Below are 21232 nucleotides of genomic sequence, written 5' to 3'. Positions count from 1 at the left end.
AAGTACATAAATATGCTGACAAAGCAAGAAATTGAGAGAGGTTTTAAAAAAAAAAATCCTGAAAGTTAAGCAAGCTCAAAAAATATCAGCCAACCCAAATCCCACTCACTGTCAGCTCCTCTTCTGAGTGAACCTCTGGGCACAGGAAACATGCACAGCACTAGACATCCCACCTGCTGTTCCACAAAAATGCAAATAAGCCCACTGAATCCAAAATCCACTGCTCTCAAGTTGATTCTAACTTGGGCAAAACGTCTCAGTTTCTAAAGCTATAATATTTATAGAAGACTATTTCATCTTTCTTCAGAGCAGCTACTGGATATGAACTACTGACCTTTCAGTTAACAACATATCGTACCATCAGAGCTGCTTATTCAATAGAAGCAATAAACAGAAAACACTTCTCAAACTTGAGCCACCTAGTCCTTACTTACTGTCTTGCTGACGTTTCATATTTGACAAGAGTGAAAAATCAGCTATTTTGCACTTTAGTAACATAGGTCTCTCAGTAATGAAAATCAGGATGTGAGAGTACAGAAATGCTAAAGGTGATGGTTAAAGATATGTGTAAATTTGGCTGGGCCACAGGTTTAGTAGTTATCTCATGATGTAATCTGACAGTTAAGTAATGAAATAGCCATCTTCCATTTCTCCATAACACCAATTTTCACATAAATGAACTGGTCCCTGGAACCTAACCATGCCATTAAGTATAGTGTTGTAGGTTATTCACAATGACTATTCTAGTTACTGGCTTTGTAACTTTCATCATGAGGCAGGGGTGTGTGGGTGTGGGTGTATGTGTGTGTCTCTACTGGCTTTGTAACTTTCATCACGAGGCAGGTGTGTGTGTGTGTGTGTGTGTGTGTCTGCCATCGTATAGACTACGACTCAGCAACCCTGTGAGCAATGGCTCTGAACCTTGCCCTATCCTGAGCCAGGCTTGCCATCTCTGACACACCTGACCACCACTGCCAAAGTCACTGTGTCAATAAATCTCTTCCAGGGTCTTCCTCTCCTGTACTGATCTTCTACCCCTCCAAGCATAATTTCCTTCTCTAGGGATAGGCCACTCATGACAACAAGCCCAAAGTTTGTGACATGGAGTTTCAAAATCCTTGCCTTTAATAAACAAACTGATTGGATGCCCTCTTAGGACAGACCTGTGTGTTTTCTTGGCCATCCATGGTCTGTTCAATACTCTTCTCTAGCACCACAACTCACAGGCAGAGCTGATACTTCTGTCATCCTTAGTCATGGTCCAGCTCTCAGATGAGTAACAGTGATTGAGAAGCCTGGATCAGGTGCACCCACCTGAATCTCTAGAACGACATCATTGCTCTTTAGCACTCTGGAGAGGTTCTTAAAAGCAGATTTTCCAAGTGAAACTCATCTTTTTATATCCTGATTGTGAACACCAAGGGTACTGACTGGATCCAAAGAAGATGAAATTGTTAACAACATCAATCTTTTGTCCATCCATTATGATGCTGCCTATTGGCCCGTTGTTGAGTATCTTTGTTAATGTTGAGCTACAATCCATACTGAAGGCTATAGTCCTTGGCCCTCTGCAGCAGTCTTGGCAAGCAAAGTTGTGTCATCTACGTAAGCAGGTTGTTGATGAGTCTTCCTCCAATTCTGATGTTGCATTCTTCCTCATAAAGTCCAGCCTCCCGAATGACGGATTTAACATATAGACTGAAAGAATATGGAGAAAGAACACATCTCTGACACACTCCTTGATCTTAAACCATGCAGTCTTCCTTTGCTCTGTTTAAACAACAGCTTCCTGGTCTAAGGATAGGTTTCCCATGAGCATAATTAAGTGATCTGGGAGAGCCACAGCCTCTTCTTAACACAGCTTATACTTCTGGCAGTTCTGTCGATGTATCTATCGTTCCAGTCATTTTTGGATAATTGTCAGCAAGATTTTACTAGAATGTGATGTTGGATCACCTTTTTTGGGAATGGGAATAAATAGATTTATTTAAGTCAGCTGGCCAGGTAGCTTTCCTCCAGATTTCTTGGCACCAGCTGGTGAGCACATCCAGGGATGCATCTGTTTGTTGAAATATGTCAATTGGTATTCCATCAATATCAATTCCTAGGGCATTATTTTTTTGCCAATTCCTTACAGCAGTTTGACCTGTTTCCTTTATTACCACTGGTTTGTGATCATATGCTACTTCTGGAAGTTGTTCCTTGTCAGCCAATTCTTTTTGGTACAATGATTGTGTATGCCTTCTGTCATCTTCTGATGCTTCCTGGATCATTCAATATTTTGCCCAGAGCATCTTTAAATATTGCAACTTGAGGCTTGTTTTCCTTCAATTCCTTCAGCCTGAGAAATACCAAGCAAATGCTCCCCTTTTAATTTTTTCACGCCAGCTGGGTAGTATGCAAATGTTAGCTCTCTGTGGCTAACTAAGGGAACTGGATAGATTGATAATAATGTAAATAAGTTAAATGGCATCTTTTGGTGGAGATTAATCAGTTTTGCCATCCTGCCAGGCTTAAACTGAGCAAACTAAGAGGTGGGGGAGGGGGGGAATTTCATTACCACTAAAAAAGAAAGAACAAGAAAATTCAGCATGTCCTTTGAATTTGAACTCTCTGTATGAACCTGAAACGGAGAGCGGGTGGCACTGAAGAGACTGTGATACAGCAATAAAGGTGGCAGTGTGGAGAAGGAGGTAGGAGAGGAGGGGGCAAGAACCACAGACTGGTGTGAGACAGAGTTGCAGGCTTCTGGCCCAGAACAAGAAAGTAGAGTACCTGCCTTTAAGGCACATGCCAGAGGAACTAAATCTGCTGACCCACAGAGTTAGTGCCTTCAGTCGTAGACTTACTGGGAAAAATAGCGGTGATGCATAATTGGCAGAGTGAATACAGATTTGAAGTAGGAGTGGCATGCACTTCCTAAACAACATGCCTCTGAAACTCTATGAACTTTGAGAAACAATAGTTATAGAAAGGCTTCAGGTCCTTTATTCATAGAGTCACTATGAATCATGCTCGACTTGATGGCAAACAACAACAACAACAGTACAGCTTTGCAACATTTTCCTAGCAAGGCAGAGGCCAAGGCCTCCAGGTGAAAAATCAGACAGGCCTGCCTCTCAGCACAAAGAAGATCTTGAGTGAAGAACTGTATTGAGTGTTTCTAATTTGGTTAGCAATTACCTGTAAAATAAAACCGTCGTTGATAAACGTACAGACACACATACACACATCACACAAACATCTTTACAAACATAACAAAACTTTCTGTGAATCTGATCTATACCTTCAGCTGAATTGGAAATTTTTTACTGTCTTTCCATGACTCAACAGTTCTGAAAGATGGTGAAGGAGATCTGATTTTAGTATGCTTCAGAGGTTTGAAGTCCAATGCTTCAGAAACTGTATCCCTTACATGAAGTGGTGACTGTGGTGTCTGCTTCTGAGACTGGAGGGCAATTGGATTAGAATGGACCTTAGACTGGAATAATGACCCAGAAGGCACAAAATTGAGATGATGGTCCTGTTGCTCATTCTTGTTAACAGTGCTTGGCTTAACCACAATACTGGAACATCTTTTATCTTTTACATTATTTTCCTCTTCACTTGAATCATCTGGTAAAACAATTCTGGAAAACTTCCTTTTAGAAAGTGCACAGTTTTGTCGGGTCTTCATTTGTTTTACTGCATGCCTGGTTTTATATTTTTTATTTCCATTGCCAAAGCAATCTTCAGTTATTAAGTTAAAATCGACACAAACTTCTTCATCACTTGATTGGCTTCTGAAAGACTCCTCTTCAGCAACGCAAAAACTGTCCTCCAAATAGGTTTCATCTTGCTCAGGAATCTACAAGAAAAAGAAGAGTCATTTTTCATTTTTTATGTGAGCAATATCTATTTAACATATCTTTCAAATGTATGAGATTGTCATTAATATTTATTTTATGTTGTTGTTAAGTGCCAGGAAGTTGGAGACGACTCATAGCGACCCTATGAGCGAAAGACCTGAGCACTGTTCATAGAGTTTCCGGAGGCAAGCTATTTCGGAAGTGGATGCCACCACTCCTCCTTCCAAGTTTGTTTTAATCGGGGAGTGCCACCAAACATTGTCCACCATGAGTACCATTTGGCCCACCAGTGTCACAGTGTTTAGCATCACAGCAACCACGCATTATCTCTGTGTTAATTTATCTATTCAACTAATATATTGTGAGTACATTTTTTTATGAAAGTAAAAGGGGAATGAAAGGATAAGCAAAAAAATAGAGTAATCCACCCTCTTGGAATTTACAATCAATTGCATACAGCTAGAAAAGTAAATTTTGATTAAACAAGCAATGTGCTCAATGCTATATGATAGTGCCATCAAACTGATTCTGATTCGGACCTCGTGTGTTACTGCATAGAAATGCTACATAGGGATATCTTGGTTGTAATCAAAATTTCTTCTAAAGCATTGACAAATGGTTTTAAAGAATCAATCTTTAGAAAATCACACTTTCTACCTACTTCAAATGAGACAAGTTAACTGGAGTGGCATCCACTTCCTAACCAACATGCTTCTGGAAACTCTATGAACTTTGATAAATGTCGATAGTTATAGAAAGACTTCAGGCCTTTTGATCATAGCGTCGCTATGAATTGTGGTCAACTTGATGGCAAACAACACCAATAACAAAAAACACAAGAGAGCTTATCCTAAATAGCTCTGGTTTTTATAAGATGGAGGCTTCAGTGACCCACAGTCATACCTGTGAAAAAATGTTTATGTTGTTATGTTTCTTTTGGACCATTTTGTACTTATTGTTCATCAGTGGACTGTGCAAAGATTTTGCATAAACAGCTCTCATTTCAGAATCTGTATAAAGAAGAAAAAATTTTTAGTGAAAAATAGGAAACTCTTTCTTTTACCTAATCTATAATTGTAACATAAATACTAAAATTATTTAAATGAAAACTGGCAAACTATGTTAACTTTGTCCACAATTGATATGAAAAATACCTCATAAAGTTTTTACACAAAATATATTTAATATTTACTGAAAAGTGTATACAAATTATTTAGCATTCAAAGATGGGAACTTTGCCTTTCAAATCAGAATATTTTGTTGGGTGATTATTGGGTAGTTTCTTAAGTTCCTTTTTGCTGTAGTTATATGTCGCCTCTGAATATAAGGATTAAATAGTGCTTTTTCACTAAAAAATAAAATACATACTTAGAACAGTAAGTGGTTTATAGGATGTATTCATAAACCAAAAAACAAATGTAAAACAAAAGGCATTAAACGTTTCAGCAAAAAAAAAGTTTCAGCCAAATAATACTCTTCAAAATTTTAAGTCAAACTGGGACATGTACAGATTTTCTTAAAGGTTATGCAATCTGGTACATACCAAACATAGCATGTCTAAATGAGAATCTTAGAACTCTATCCAACATTTAACTCTTTTATCTGCAACCTTCTTCATTAGAAACAGCAAGTATACATGTTTCGTATTACTCGAGACCACTAATTCTTCTTTTATTTCTCTCTATAATCCACCAGAACATCTTATGGACTATTCTTGCCTAATATATGCATAATGCAAGCTTGCTTATTATTTTACTATCATTTTGGTAGAAGCCACCACCTCTTTAGACTTCTTGTTCTTGTTATATGCCATCGAGTCACTTGCAACTTATATTGACCCTATGTACAAGAGCCCTAAACACTGCTCTATCCTGTGCCAACCATATTGTCTCTGACACACCTACTCCCACTACCCCAAATCACTGAATCAATCCATCTCATTGAAGGTCTTCCTCTCCTGTGCTGTCCCTTCACCTTCCCAAACATGATGTCCCTCTCCAAAGACTGGTCCCTCCTTGCAGCATGCCCAAAGTATGTCAGATGAAGCTTCAGAATCCTTGACTCCAAGGAGCAGCCCAGTTTAACCCTCTCCAGGAGAAACTTGTTTGTTCTCCTAGCAGTCCATGGTATATTCAACACTCTTCTCCAGCACCACAGCTCAAAGGCATCAATTCTCTTTCTATCATACCTAGTCACTATCCAGCTCTCTGATGCATAGCACTCAAATGTGGAGACTATAGCCCGGATCAGGAGCACCTTAGTCTCCAGCCTGATGTGGTTGTTCTTCAGTACTCTAGAAAGGTCCCTGACAGCTGACTTTCCCAGTGCAATTCGTCTCTTGATTTCCTAGCTGCTGGTACCAAGAGTGTTGACTGTGGATCCAAGCAAACTAAAACTGTTAGCAATCCCAATCTCTTCATCATCTGTAATGATGCTGCCAATTGGCCCAGTGGTGAGAATCTTTGGTTGTTTGTTTGTTTGTTTTTTGTTTTTTTGTTTTTTTTCACAGGCAAGAACCCACCAGGGGTTTAATTCCATCCTGCAGGCCAGAAAAGTCTGTTCAGAGTGGGCCCTGCCTTGTCCCCATCCAGAGGGGAAGAGCTGCAGGGCACCCAGAGAATGTCCAAGCCCAAGGGAGCCAGCAATTAGTCTCTGAGCAACAGGAGAGGTAGGCCCTGGGTCTCAGGCTCCCTCTTCTTCCTCTTCACTCTCCTCCTCACTCTCATGATACTGTCTGCGGTTAGTGTTTACAAAGAGGTCAGAATAATCTTCAGAGCTGGACTCGTCTCCCGAGGACTGAGGCTCTGCTGGAAGTTCTGGCTGAGTCTGTCTGTTCCTGCTGTTTTGTTTCTCAGCCACCTCAGAGAAGGCCTCAGGCTAGAGCCCCTCCTTTTGTAGAGCGCGCACATGGTCCTTATAGAGCACAAATGAGATCTCAGCCTTCACCTTCTCTCCCTCCTCAATGGGGTCAACGATGAGAAAGTCTCCTTTCTTGATCCAGATGTTCTTTCTGTACTTGGAAGGCATGCTCACAAGGAAGCGCTGTCCCTGGGCCGTCTCCACTTCATGCAGATTGTTCCCTGGGGTCCTGAGTACCCTCACAATCTGCTGCTGGTCGGAGGGCACCATGTGCTCCCCCAACACCTCCTTCACCACATGCTTCCTCTTCGTGGCCCGAGACATGGTGCGTTGAGTTCTGGCATGTGAGGGATACAGCCTCTCAACTCCTTCTGAGTTCTCTGACTGGCAGGCTCAGAGCTCAAGGCGATTTAGAAGATGAAGAGGGAATTGTCACCCGACTCTCTCCTCTTCCACAGACGTTAGCTCAGTGGCCTCGTACTCCATGTTGGACGTTAGTGCAACTCGTCCACGATTAGCTTCGCAGAATAGCCACCAAAGGCCTGAAGAAGGGACTCACTGGACGTTAAGGATGTGGAGCTGTCTTGATCTCAGGTTCTCAGCTCTGTCTTGAGAATCTCTGTTTTCTTGCTGTTGAGTTTCAACCCATATTGAAGACTGCAGTCCTTGGCCTTCTACAGCAAGCACTTCAGGTCCTGCTAATTTTCAGTAAGCAGGGTTTTGTCCTCTGCATAAATGCAGGCTGTTGATGACTCTTCCTCCAATCCTTATGCCACATTCCTTAGACTACTGCAGTAATAGTTTTTCTTCCACCTTTACTTCCCTATTGAGAGCTAGACAATAAATAAGGATGACAGAAGATGACTTGATGCCATTGAGTTGTGGTGTTGGAGAAGCGTACTGAATTTAGAGAAAGTTCAGCCTGAGTGTTCCTTACAGGCAAAGAGAGTGAAGTTTCATCTCACATACTTTAGACATGTTGCTAGGACAGACTATTCCTTGGAAAGGGATATCATGCTTGGAAAAGTGGAGGGTCAGAGAAAAAGAGGAAGACTCAATGATTTTGACACAGTGACTACAGCAATGGTCTGAAGTATGTCCCAGATGATGTGGATGACACAGCATTAAGACAAGGCTCTGATCTGTTCATAGGGTCACTATGAGTCATACTTGACTCAATGGCACTTCATTACAACAGCATAACCAACCAAGTTTAAAAAAAATATTTCAGAACTTTCACAAAAATAACTAAGTACACAAATTTAATTTCCTTTAAGATCTAGTTTCTTGGAAAAGGGAATAATTAACTTTAGCTACACAAAAAGTATTGGAAACTTAAAAATAATACAAGCATCAACTATGAGGTATCTTCTCATCCCAGTAAGAATAATAAAATTTAACAGAACAGCAAACATCAAATGGTGGCGAGGTTGTGAAGAAAATGGAACCCTTATTCACTGTTGGTGGGAGTGTAAAATGGTGCAACCATTATGGAAGGCAGTATGGCACTTTCTCAAAAAGTTGCAAATAGAAATACCATTTGACCCAGAAATTCCACTACTGGAAATATACACTAAAGAAACCATAACTGCCAACAAGCAGATATATGCACACCCATGTTTATTGCGGCTTTGTTTTTTGCAATAGCAAAGAGCTGGAAACAACCCAAGTGCTCATCAACAAATGAATGGATAGAGAAGCAGCATTCTATGAAGCAGGATAATATGCAGCATTGAAAAATAAGGAACTCATGAAATATTATGCAAAATGGATGACCCTGAATGACATTATGCTGAGTGAAATATCTCAGTCACAAAAGGTCAAATATTGCATAAGGCCTCTATTGTAAAAAGGGACTGGCATCAGGGATGAGAATGATGTCTACTGCATTGCAACAGATGAGGGAGAGAACTGTTTAAAAGGGATATATGAATGGGTGTTCTTGTCATTACTGAAGTCCATAGTGAAGGCTGCACAGTGGAGTGGACTTGGGGAGAGGGAACTGCATAACAACGGAAAAGTTTTTCTTCTACTTTTCAAGGAGAAGAGTGATTTGGGAGGAGGGGCGTGGACAGGGAGAAAAGTGCAACAATGATTGACTAGAAACCCGAAGTCTCTGTAAACTTTCATTAAAATTAATAAAAAATAATAATACAAGCATCATTATAATATTCACCATTAATAGCCTGTGAAAGTTGAGTTTCATCATTTAAGAAGTCAAGTATTGAGGAATCTTGTTCATTTTCTGACTCGTCATTTTCGTCTGATGAAGCATATTCTGCATCCTCTTGGGAAAGTTCTGCTTCATCATCTAAAAATTGCCTAGCTACATGCTAAGCCAAATATAAACACATAAGGATATCCTTAGGAAAAAAGTTACTTTCTTAAATAATTCTAAATATTTTAGAAAACGAAATTCTTGGAAATGCTTTTAAAATAAAAAAGCTGAAACTACAAGAAGAAATAATAAAGTAGTATACATATTTATTTATAAGTAAAATAAAGTGCAAGTGAACTTAACAATTAGCTAAGGTTTATTTTCAAAAGCATAAAATCTTTCAAGTCTTTTGCCTATCAACATTTTGCCAAGAAAAGCAAAAAGTCCTCACATAAGAGGACTGATTACAGAATACCTACTGAGAAGCCTTTTCCAATGATTAAATGAGATAAACAAGACTATAAAAGGAAATATTTTAAACCTCAAATTTTTGCCTCTATATTTCCCTCACATATTACATTTCTTAAATTTTAATTATAGTAAGAAGGCAAATTTGGGCTAAAAATGCTTTTACATTTTTTTAATTCTATAAGGAAAAATATATAATGCTTAGAAAGCGATAATTCCATAAGAGTCCAGAATAAAGGTTGCAGAGTGGAGTATACTCAGAGTAGGGGTGGAGGGGTGCGGGGGGATTGTATACCAATGAAGGAATTTTTCTTTTACATTTCAAAGAGAAGAGCGAACTGGGATGGGGGGCAGGGAGAAAAGTGCAACAATGAATGAATGGAAATCCAAAATCTCTGTAAATGTTCATTGAAATTAATAATAATTAAAAAAATTTAAAAAAGATAATTCAACTTCTGTATAAAATTTTAATGTTCTTTAATAATATGTATATATAATGAAGAAAAGGCTTACCTTTAGGTGGCTATCTCTTTTGGGGATTTTGACACTTCTTTTGGGAGTCTTTTTACAACCCTTGACATCGTTGAAATGACATTTTTGAAAATTCTCACTCTCGTCACCAGATGATAACTCTGACTATAATTCAATAAAATTCTTGCGTAAGAAAAAAATAAGTGGGTTGTTTTATCTTACTGTATTATTCAAGAGCTGCTTCTTTTCATTCATTTTCTAAAATATTTGACTCAACATTTTCTACTTAGAAAAGAAAATTCTCTTTGTAACACTAAGCCATATGATCTAAAAATATATATAATATGTACTTAAGAATTTAAAAAACATGAATTTAGGAAATACTAAAATATTAAGTGAGGAGATACATGTAAAACTAATACACACACACATACAATTTAGTACTATCTCAAGTGAATAAGCACTTATGCACATACACATCCTTACACATATCAAATTACAATTCAGATTTTTTTTTAGTTTAACTGTTTCCTTTAGAAGATCCTCATGAGTGAAGGACAGTAGCAGTCAGCAGAGAGCAATACTAAAGTCATTTTGTCCTTCAGGAGCTACATTATGCTTTCCAGTATCTAACTTTATGTTAATAATTTACTGTAAACTTATCTATTTAGTAGGATAGGAATGCTTGAACCTTGAAGAATATTTAATGATCTTTATTGAAAAGTCTTATAAAACATCCTCGTCATTGATTCTGACCCTCCAGTGACTTACAGGAGACTGTAAATTGCACAAGAGAAAACTACCCATCTTTTTCCTGTGGATTCAAACCACAAGAGAGGCAGCAGGCTTTGCGTTGGTAACACACCATCTTATGGACTATGACACTAACCCTAACCCTAACCCTGGACTAACAGGAAGACATAAACCCTGAAGTCTCCAACTAAATGAAATTATAAGCAGCATCAGATAACATATTGTTTTTAAAAAGTTTTTAAAAAATTATAGATCATCTGCAAAACATTTTCATTTTAGGCCATCTCTGTCCCTCAGTCTATATTTCTCTCTCCTATATATTAGACACACACTGGTGGTAAGGAATTTATGAAACCCCAAATAGCAGCCTACTCTACCACTTATCTTCCCTGCTGACAAACTTCCTAATGAGATACTTCTCTGTCTCCTTGTAAACTTGGTTTTATTTGTGAGAGGGGCTTTTGGTTTGTTTGTTTTGTTTTTTGTTTTTCAATCAGAGGCTCCAAGGTTTTAAAACCAAATTTTTGTTGTCAGAGCAACTCCTTAGCACTAGGCCACCAGTCCTCCCTATAAACTCAAAATTCTGAGGTAAAAAGTTTCACATAAAATAACTGATTAGATCTACAAAAACTGCCATCAAAATCAGTTCAAACATGCAAGGATTCTTTCAAATCAAGAAACAAAAAATAAAATTTTACTATAGCATCTATCACTATATGACTAAAAAGAATATATTCTCGTTATAATGTAACATAACATAATAATATAATATAAATATTACAAATATTATAAAAATAGAGATAACTAGTAAGACGACCGAAAGGGAAAGAAAGAAGAGCAGGGGCTGAAGATGGGGTGGGGGAACAAGAAAAAAAACAACCCAAAACAAAACCAAAAAAGAAAAAAAGCAGTATAAACCAACATTAGATGATAGAGTCAACATATAGAATATAACTATAATGACAACCGTTTTTTTAAAAAAACAGGAATTTTCAAAGAAATTGAATTTTTAAAAAAGGTCCATTAAAAAATTTTAATCATCAGGAATAATTTGAGTTGAAAATGTCTCTATAAAAAAAATGTATCTTAAGCACTGTAAATATTTTCATTCACTTACAACTCTGGTAGCAGAGTGGTTAAAGCTCCAATCAAAAGGGTGGTGCTGCAAACCAACAAGTCTGTAGTCAGCTCTCATAAAGAATGTTGTTCTTGTTAAGTGTCATGCAGTCGAGTACGACTCATAGTGATCTGATAAACAACAGCTCTGAACCATGTTCTAGAACTATCCCATAAAGAATACAACCTTGGAATCCCTATGAGGCAATTCTACTCTGTCCTAGAGAGTTAACAGAAATTGGAATTAATTGAGGGTGGTGGTAATAATTAGCCAATCAGACATTTTTACTAAGAAATCAATCAAATTGAAGCAATTTTTCTGGTGACATTTTCAGAGAATACAAGGTTAATATAAACTGATTTCATTGTTTAATAACTAAAAGACCTCCGGTGGCATAGTGGTAAGAAGCTGCTCTGCAATCCCAAAAGCACATGATTCAAATTCACCAGATGTTCCACAGAAGAATAAGCAATCTCCTCCAGGGCAATTTACTGCCTCTGAAAACCTGCTGAAGGGTCAGCAATGGGTCATGTTTTCCTTGAAATGTATATTCCCAAGGAATTTTAGTTACTATGCGTCATGTTACTCACTCTATTTGGAAGAATTCTCCGCTTTTTGACAGCATGAACTGGAGAAGCAACCTCATTATTTTTCTGATCCTAGATAAAGCAGATAAAAGAGAGCAAAATGTCTCCCAAATTAAAAGAGCAGCTTTTCATATGATCACATTATTGTGATTACTCAATGACTCACCTCAGGGGACTCTAAAACATTTCTTCTTGTCTTCTTACTTCTTTGGAAAATTTCATCATCACTTTCAGAGCTTGTTAATAATTGCTCTAAAATTTATATATATAAATAATGAAATTGTTAATAGACTTAAATGTATTCAATCATAACAATTTATTTTAGTTAGGTTATGAAAAAAATTATTTCTAGTCCCCTTACAATATGTCTGGAAAGGAGCTGGAGGCTCCAGGCAGGACTTCCTGCTGTGCTGTCTTTCTGCCCTGCCCTAAGCTGAACAGGGAAAGACCCTTGGAGGCAGGAGAAGGGTCAGCACAAGCACCTTCACATCAACATTGCCTACAGGCCATTGTCACCAAATCAGTGCCTCTCTCAATTTAATTTCTGTACCTCTTCTTCTTCAGTTCCTTTCACTTCCTCAGGAGGCTGATTCTTCCCAGTATTGCACAAGATCTGGAATCCACATCCAAAGAGCATCTTCCACTCTAGCCCTACTTGACCTTCTAGGGTCAGCCTACGAAAGTAACCAGTAAGAATCTCTATCTCTCAGTTTTAAATCTCCAGAAGTGAAAATCCCATTGGTCCAGCTTCTGATCCAATCAGCCATGGAATTTGAGAGTACAGTGGAAAATGTCAGTACAAGGAAAGACTGTAATAAAGTGTTATTAGTCTCCTGTGGCCACCCTAGTAAGGTACCACTAATGGAGTGATTTATGAGAATAAAAAGGAAAAAAAGAATTATTTCTAATAGTCTCAGTATTATTCTTGCTAAAATATTATCTGATCCAAAGTTTGGTCTGAATGTCAGCATGAGAAGAAAGAGGAAAAATAAGAACACTGAGAAAAATAAGACCAAAACATTGCTAACTTGATTCTGATTCACTTTTATAAACTAAGTAAGTTAAAAGAGTAAAGTGTAAGTTTATTAACCACTAGTTAAATTTCTCTCTAAAATCAATTATAGATTTTCTTCTGCCATTGGTTTAACTTTATACTAGTTGAAAGAATCCTCACTTTTGAAGCTGCAGGCTGCAAAATGATTTATGAAAAGATACCATTTTTCATTTACATGCAAGCATGAACTAAAAATAACAATGATAGTCACAAAAATTGGAATTGAGACTAAGTCTATATGATTGCAGGGTGTTTTATTTTCTTCTTTGTATTTCTACATTTTCCTAAGTTTTTGTAATGACTGTACAGTTAGTTCTTTTGCAATGAGTAGTACAGAGAGAAAGAAGTGGATGGTAAAAAGAAAATCTTCATGTAGGAAATACTTTAAATTTTTTAGTACTTGATATTATTACAGCATTTTTTAAATACATTACAGCATTTTAAAAAATATAAGAAAATCAATTTTGCAACAAAATTATTATGAATTTTAACAAATTCTGATACTTCTCCCCTCAAAAAGTGGAGCATAATTCTCTCGCTTTTATTGAAGACAAGATTTAGTGACTTGTTTCTAACAGATTACAGTAAAAGAAATATACTAACTCAGAAGGTGTGGCAAAGACGGTGAGATTGGCTCAGGTTCAGAGCTGTTGTTCATAAGGTCACTATGAGCAGTAGTCAACTCGATGGCACATTTACAAGAGATCACAAAATAGTAGTATTATTTCATTCTTACTCTCTCTTTTGGATCATGTGCTCTAGTGGCAAAGCTGCTGTGTTGTAAGAATTTACCAAGCAATGTTATGGAAAGAAACAGAGGCCTCATAGGAACAGCAATGTAAGTCATCTTAGATTTAGCTCCTCCAGCTCTATTAATGTCTTTTAGAAGATTGAAGCCTTGGCCACCATCTTGACAGCAACCTCATGAAATAATCTTGAGCCAGAAAGCACTTAACTAAGCCACTCTTTAATCTGATACCAAAGAAACTATGAAATAAACAATCTTTGTTGTTTTAAGCCAAAGATTTTGATAGTAATTCATTATGCAGCAATGGATATATAGTACACATTTGATACATGAAAATAAGCAAAACTGTGGAAAAAAACAAACTTTGGAACTAGAGTTAGCAAAAGCCAAAAGGACTATTAAGGTGAGTTGCTTAATGTGTCCTTAAATACAACAGCTAGCTTCCCTATAGTAGTGATCCAAAAGAGAGAACAAAGATAAGGTCAGAATACCTTTTATGATATCAATTCTAAAAGCTTTAAAAGCCTCAAGGAAATGGTAGATAACTGCTGAAGCAGGTGTGTATGGGGTCTGAAATATCTCTAGCTCTCCAAATTACAAAAAATGACTAAAAAATCATTCCGACAAAAATAAATTCAGGAACTACTAAAAAAATATTATCTAAAGATGAAGTTAAGGGATAGTTGTAAATTCTTGGTTAGGATCTGACAGTGTCTCAGATTATGAGGCAAGGCAAAAGCCTCTCTACATATTTTTAGGATGTTCTCCACAATCACCTCAAATAGGCCTTCTATCAAGCTCAAAGGAAGGATACTGTCTCCAGATGCCTTGGGCAAAAGCCCAAGTTAAAGAACTGACTCATCTCAAACAGATTCTGGCTATTATTCAATAGTAACCACCAACAAGATTCACAAAAGTGCAACAAAGATTTAAGAAAATTATATTGCTAGAGATACCATGAGCTATAACTGAAAGGGACAGGGAATGTACAAAAGGAAATAGGACCTCGGATCTCCGAATCTTTATAAAAAGTAAGCAGAATAAGACACAACTGTTGGGGTGGGAGATGGGAATTATTTAAAAGACAAGAGCAAGTGTTCAGAGGACTGAAACTAAAATATAAGGCTCATTTCCACGCATTGAGTTTTAATCATTGAAATAACAATCTCTGATTTACTGTATATCAACTATTACACACCAGTGATTCCTACATGCCTTCTTTAGAATAAAGAATTATGAAAATTAGTTTTCCAAATCCAGTCAAACCTTCAGATTACTGAATCCTTGTCAAAATCTTGACAGCAAATTTTAAAAAACCCTCAGCCTAAAGCACCTACCTAATTAAACATTTTTTTAAATTTCTGACCTTAAAAAACTGAGATAAGTATTCCGATTACTTTAAACCACTGAGTCTTTAAAAATATTTTCTTATGCTACCTGTCGCCATCCAGTTGATTCTGACACATGGTAACTCTAGAGAAGAGAGTACAACAGCCCTCTAGTTTCAAGGCTATCATTTTAAGAGGAGACTACCGTATCTTTTTTCCTGTGAGTAGCTGGTGGGTTTGACTAGTATTTTGGTTAGAAGCACTTAACCACTGTACCACCAATAATCATTTTTGTTAATGCACCAAGAGATAATATAAAACTATGTAATAAATTTTCCCACATTCCTATGTGAGTAAAAGATCATCTATGACAGATGAAGTTGAATGATTCCTTTTGCAGGTAAGTATTATAAAATTCTACAAGTCAATTGGTATCCCATTGATTCCCAAAGCTTTATTTTTTGCCAACGCTTTCAATGCAGCTTACACTTCCTCCTTCATTACCACTGACTCCCGTCTATATGGTACTTGCAGATATTTTTCAGTGTCAATCAGTTCTTTGTGGTACAGTGATTCTGTATATTCCCTCCATCTTCTTTTGATGTTTTCTGAATCATTCAATATGTTCTCCAAAGCTTCTTTCAATACTGCAACTCAAGGCTTATATTTTTCAGTTCTCTCAGCTTGAGAAATGCACAGCAAGTTCTTCCCTTATTATTCTCCAATTTCAGCTCTCTGCACATTTCAATATAATACTTTGTTTTGTCCTCCCAAGCTACCCTTTGAAATTTTCTATTCAGCAATTTCACTTCAGCATGTTTTTCTTTTGTTTGGGCTTCTCCATGCTCCAGTGTAATTTTCAGAGTCTCTTCTGACATCAATTTCATTTTTGCAGACCAAAATAGTCTTTGTGGTCACTCCCTAGGCATCTGAGAGCTGAACAATTAATAAGAATGACAGAAGAATTGATGCCTTGAAACTATAGTATTGGAGAAGAGCACTGAACCCTCCATATTAACAAAAAGCACAAATAAATATGTCAGAGAGCTCTCTGGAGGCAAGAATAACAAAGTTTTGACTCATATACTTTGGGCATGTTGCTAGGAAGAGCTATTCCTTGGAGAAGGACATGATGCTAGGAAGGGTAGATGGTTGGTGAGGGAGAAGAAGTCCTTCAACTACTGTTCCTGAGACAGTTTTTAAATACAGGTGGGATAGATTCCAAGTTGTATTTTGGTTCTTATGGGTTTTTCATTTTCTTTAGCTTCAGACTGCCCTTGCACATAAGTAGTTGATGGTTTGTTCCATAGTCAGCATGTGACCTGTTTTTCACAGCTGATATGGATTTCTCCAACAATTCTTCCCATAGATGTAATCAATCTGATCCCTGTGTCACCCATCAGGGGAGGTCCATGTGTATAATCGCTATGTGTGTTTTTTACAAAAAGTATTTGCAACCTGAAACGCTTGCTGCAGAGGGTCAAGGACTGCAGCCTTCAATATGGATGGAGGCTCAATAAAGAAAACAAAGATTCTCACCACTGGACCAATTGGCAGCATCAGGATGGATGGTGAAGAGACTGAGAATGTTCACAGCTTTAGTTTGCTTGGCGCCACAGTCAACAATCTTGGCACCAGTACTCAGGAAATTAAAAGATGTATTGTGATGGGAAAGTCTGCTGTTAGGGACCTCTCCAAAGTACTAAAGAGCAATGATGTCACTCTGGAGACTAAGGTGCGTCTGATAGTAGTTTTTTTGTTTTGTTTTTTTAAATTTTTTTTTAATTATTTTTTGTGCATGTACCATCAAATCAGATTTGACTGGCACAGGAGGAAATTGTCCCTCCTTCTCCAGCAGAGCATCTGGTGGATTCGAACCGTGTATCTTTGGGATTGCAGTACAGCTTCTTGCCACTAGGCCACCAGAGCTCCCCAGGCCATGGTTTTTGCAATCACTTGTTATGCTTCAGAGAGTTGGACAATGCCTAGGAGGATAGAAGGAGAACTGGTGCCTTTGAACTTTGGTGCTGAAGAATAGTACTGAGGGTACTATGGACTGCGAGGAAAAAAAACAGAGTCATCCTAGAGAGGGTTAAACCAGGATGCTCCTTGGAGGCAAGGATTCTGAGGCTTCCTCTGACATACTTTCGACATTTTGTAAGGAGGGACAGATCCTTGGAGAGGGACATCATGCTTGGTAGGGTGGAGGGCAGGTGCAGGAGGGAAAGAGCCTCTATGAGGTGGATTGATTCAGTGATGGGTAATCAGGATGGGTTTGTCAGAAGCAGTAAGATTGGCCCAAGATAGAGCAGGTTTTAGGGCTATTGTACATAGAGTCACTATGAGTCGCAAGACACTTGATGGCATATAACAACAACAACAATTTGCAATGAATAAACTATGGATTGTACAAAACTCTAACATTTTATTTTCAGTCTCACTGTCAACAAGACTGTTATTTCTAACTACTGGTCCTTCCTCCTTGTTCCCAATTTTTACATCCCAGCCACCATTTATTATTAATATATGTTGGGTGATGTTTGATCAATTTCAGAGTGCAAAAGTTGGCAGAAATCTTCCATTTCCTCCTCTTTGGCTTTAGTTGTTGGTGCATAGATTTGAATGATAATTGTATCAACAGGTTTCCCTTGTAAATGTATGGACAGCATTGTCACTCAGCATTGTGTTTCAGGATGGATCTAGAAGTACTTGCCACAAAAAATCAAGGACTACAGCCTTCACTATGGATTGCATCTCAACAAGAAGAGGGAAAAAAATCTTCACCACCAGGCCAATAGGTAATAGGAAAAAGGATTAAAGCTGTTAACAATTTAATCTTGCTTGGATCCATAATCAACACTCTTGGCACCAGCAGTCAGGAAAACAAAAGACTGGGAAATTTGCTGTAAAGGACCTCTGCAGAGGGCTAAAGATGAATGATGTCAGTCTAAAGACTAAGATACACCCGATCAAAGTTATGATCTTCTCAATTGCTTGCTATGCATCTGAAAGCTGGACAATGAAGAAAGATGACAAAAGAAGAATCTATGCCTTTGAGCTGTGGTACAGAAGAGTACTGAACATACTATGGACTCCCAAGAGTAGAAATAGGTCTGTCCCAGAGAAAGTGAAACAGAGTGTGCCTTGGAAGAAAGGATGGTGAGACTGTAGCTCATTTACTTTGGGCATGCTGCCAGGATGGACCAGTCCTTGGAGAAAAAAAATCATGCTTAGAAAAGTACAAAGTCAGAACAAGAGAGGAAAACCTATAACAAAATGGATTGACATAATGACTGTGGCAGTGGGGCTTGAGTATGGTAGAGACTGTGAGGATCACAAAGGATAGAGCAAGTTCCCACAGCTGCTATTGAAAGGGTCTCTGAGTTGTAGCTGACTTGACAGAACATAACAATAACAAGCACATGTCTGAATGTGATCTTAAATCATCTCTTTGAGTTACGTGGAATAAAAAATACTAGTATTTTCTAATAACTCATTCAGGATCCCTGGGTGGTGGGAATGGTTTGTCCTTGTCTTTGTTGCTGTTATGACTTGTAGCAACACTATGAACAGCAGTTTTAAGCCTTGCTCTATCCTATGCCATTCTCATGATCTCCACCATGCTGAAGCCCATTTTGACAGTCAACGTATCAATCCATCTTGTTGAGGGACTTCCTCTGTTTCTCTGACTCTCCGCCTTTCACAGTATGATATCTTTTGCCAAAGACTGGCCTCTCCTGACAACATAACCAAAAAGCATGCAAGAAGTTTCACCATCCTTGCTGCAACTACTTACCTAAATTTTAAATTTTATGCCCTTGAAAACTAACAATCAAAAACTGGACAAACTGTAATGTAAAATGTCATCAAGGGCATCATCTATGAAGAAACAAAAAGGTCATTAAAAATACAGAAGAGTCCACCAGATGCTCTGCCGGGGAAGGAGGGACAATCTCCTCCTATACCAGTCAGATCTGATTTGACGGTACACTCACACAAAAATAATAAAATTTAAAAAAGAAAATACAGAAGAGGAGGAAAAAAGACCAAAATGGTTATCAGAGAAAACCAAAAGGGGAGAACACAGTCAGAATTTCTCAAGCTGAAGAAACTGAAAAATGACATTTAGGCTAATCTTTCAGACGTAATACTGAAGGATTCTATGGGTAAAAAATTAAATAATGCAAGAAGTGCCAAAAGAAGATGAAAGAAATATCAAGAGTCATTGTACCAAAAAGAATAGGTTGACACGGAACCATTTGAGAAAGTAGTACACAATCATAAACCAATACTGAAGGCACAAGTTCAAGTTGCACTGAATGCATTGGAAAAAAATAAGGTTCAAGGAATGGATGGATTGTCAACTGAGGTGTTTCCTCAAACAGCCCTGAACATGCTCACTAGTCTATGCCAAGAAATTGGGAAGAGAGCTACCTGGCCAATTGATAGGAAAAGATCCATATTTGTTCCCATTCCCAAAAAGGTGATTTAACAGAATGTGGAAATAATGGAACAATTCCACTAATATCACATGTAAGTAAAGTCTTGCTGAGAATTATTAAGAAGTTATTATTCTTGTACCTTCAACTCATAGCTGATCTTCCAGCAGGTTCTCAAAGGCAATAAATCACACAAGAGAAAATTGCCTATCTTTTTGTCTCAAGGAATAGCTAGGGGTATTGAACCATATGTCTTTGGGTTGGCAGAACAACTTCTTAACATTAAAACCAGAACTCCCTTATAAGCAAGATGTTGTTGTTGTGTACTGTCAAATCAGAACCAGCCCTGACCTTCCAGTGAGCTTTTGGAGACAGTTTACTGGAGGAGACTGTCCATCTTTCTCCTCTGGAGCAGCTAGCTGGTGGATTTAAACAATGTGCCTTATAAGTAAGTAGAAGTCCATAAATACTCCTGTAAACAAACTTAATATACCAAAAAACACCTCTCCAGGTAGTCTCAACATAGGTAATACTTGATCATAGCTGAAAGCTGAGAATAATAGAAAGATGTTTACTTGTGTTTTATTGACTGTGTGAAGGCATTTGACTCTGTGGATTATAATAAAATGTGACCAACGTTGAGAAGAATGGGAATTCCAGAACACTTGTGTTTATGTGAAACATGTACAAAGAAGCAGTCATCATTCAAACAAAACAAGGGAATACTACATGGTTTAAAGTCATGTAGTATGTCACAGTTATATCTCTTCTCCTTTTCTATACTAAGCAAATAATTTGTGATACTGGACTGTATGAAAAATAATGTGGTATCAGAATTGGAAGAAAACTCATCAAATTATGTATTATGTAAATAATATAATCTTGCTTGGAGAAAATTAAGAAGACTTCACTAAAGTACTTACTCCAGAAGATCAAAGGCCTTTAATATGGATAACATCTCAACATCAAGAAAACAAAATCATCACAAATGGATCAATAGGCAATTATCATGATTAGATGTAAAGATTAAAGTTAGGGAGGATTTCTTTTCACTTGGATCCACAATTAACATCCACAGTAGCAGTAGTCAAGATAGGAAAAGACATGTTACATAGAACAATCTACTGTCAAGGATGTCAACTTACAGACTAATGTGTTTCTGACTCAAGTCAAAGTATTTTCAGTTCCTTCATAACCAAGTGAAATCTGGCAATGAAGAAAGACAAAGAACAACTGCTATCTTTGAATTGTGGTATTGGGGAAGAATACTGAATATTCCATGCATTGCCAAAAGATCAAACATCAACAAGCACATGAAGAAATGTTCAAAATCCCTAGCCCTGAGAGAGATGCAAATCAAGACAACCATGAGATATCATCTCACTCCAGTAAGACTAGCAAA

The 21232-nt window shown here is 37.6% G+C and overlaps 1 protein-coding gene and 1 pseudogene across 1 annotated transcript in view; both read right to left on the bottom strand.

Annotated features, from left to right (window-relative positions):
* Positions 1-21232, bottom strand: part of FANCM (Fanconi anemia, complementation group M) — an 85782-nt gene that overhangs the window by 3874 nt on the left and 60676 nt on the right. The window contains exons 16-22 of the mRNA XM_006896013.1: positions 14222-14224; positions 12428-12513; positions 12265-12333; positions 9847-9969; positions 8884-9040; positions 4752-4858; positions 3287-3847 (exon numbers count right to left, since the gene is read on the bottom strand). Coding sequence (XP_006896075.1) covers positions 3287-3847; positions 4752-4858; positions 8884-9040; positions 9847-9969; positions 12265-12333; positions 12428-12513; positions 14222-14224 — 1106 coding nt within the window. The remainder of the gene's footprint in view (positions 1-3286; positions 3848-4751; positions 4859-8883; positions 9041-9846; positions 9970-12264; positions 12334-12427; positions 12514-14221; positions 14225-21232) is intronic.
* LOC102855691 lies at positions 6531-7031 on the bottom strand (annotated as a pseudogene).

The sequence above is a fragment of the Elephantulus edwardii genome, unplaced genomic scaffold (assembly GCF_000299155.1).
Source record: "Elephantulus edwardii isolate Elephantulus edwardi_28Jun2011 unplaced genomic scaffold, EleEdw1.0 scaffold00179, whole genome shotgun sequence".
NCBI classification, from domain to species: domain Eukaryota; kingdom Metazoa; phylum Chordata; class Mammalia; order Macroscelidea; family Macroscelididae; genus Elephantulus; species Elephantulus edwardii.
Note: the sequence above shows the minus strand (reverse complement) of the source record. Positions and strands in the feature narration are given on the sequence as shown.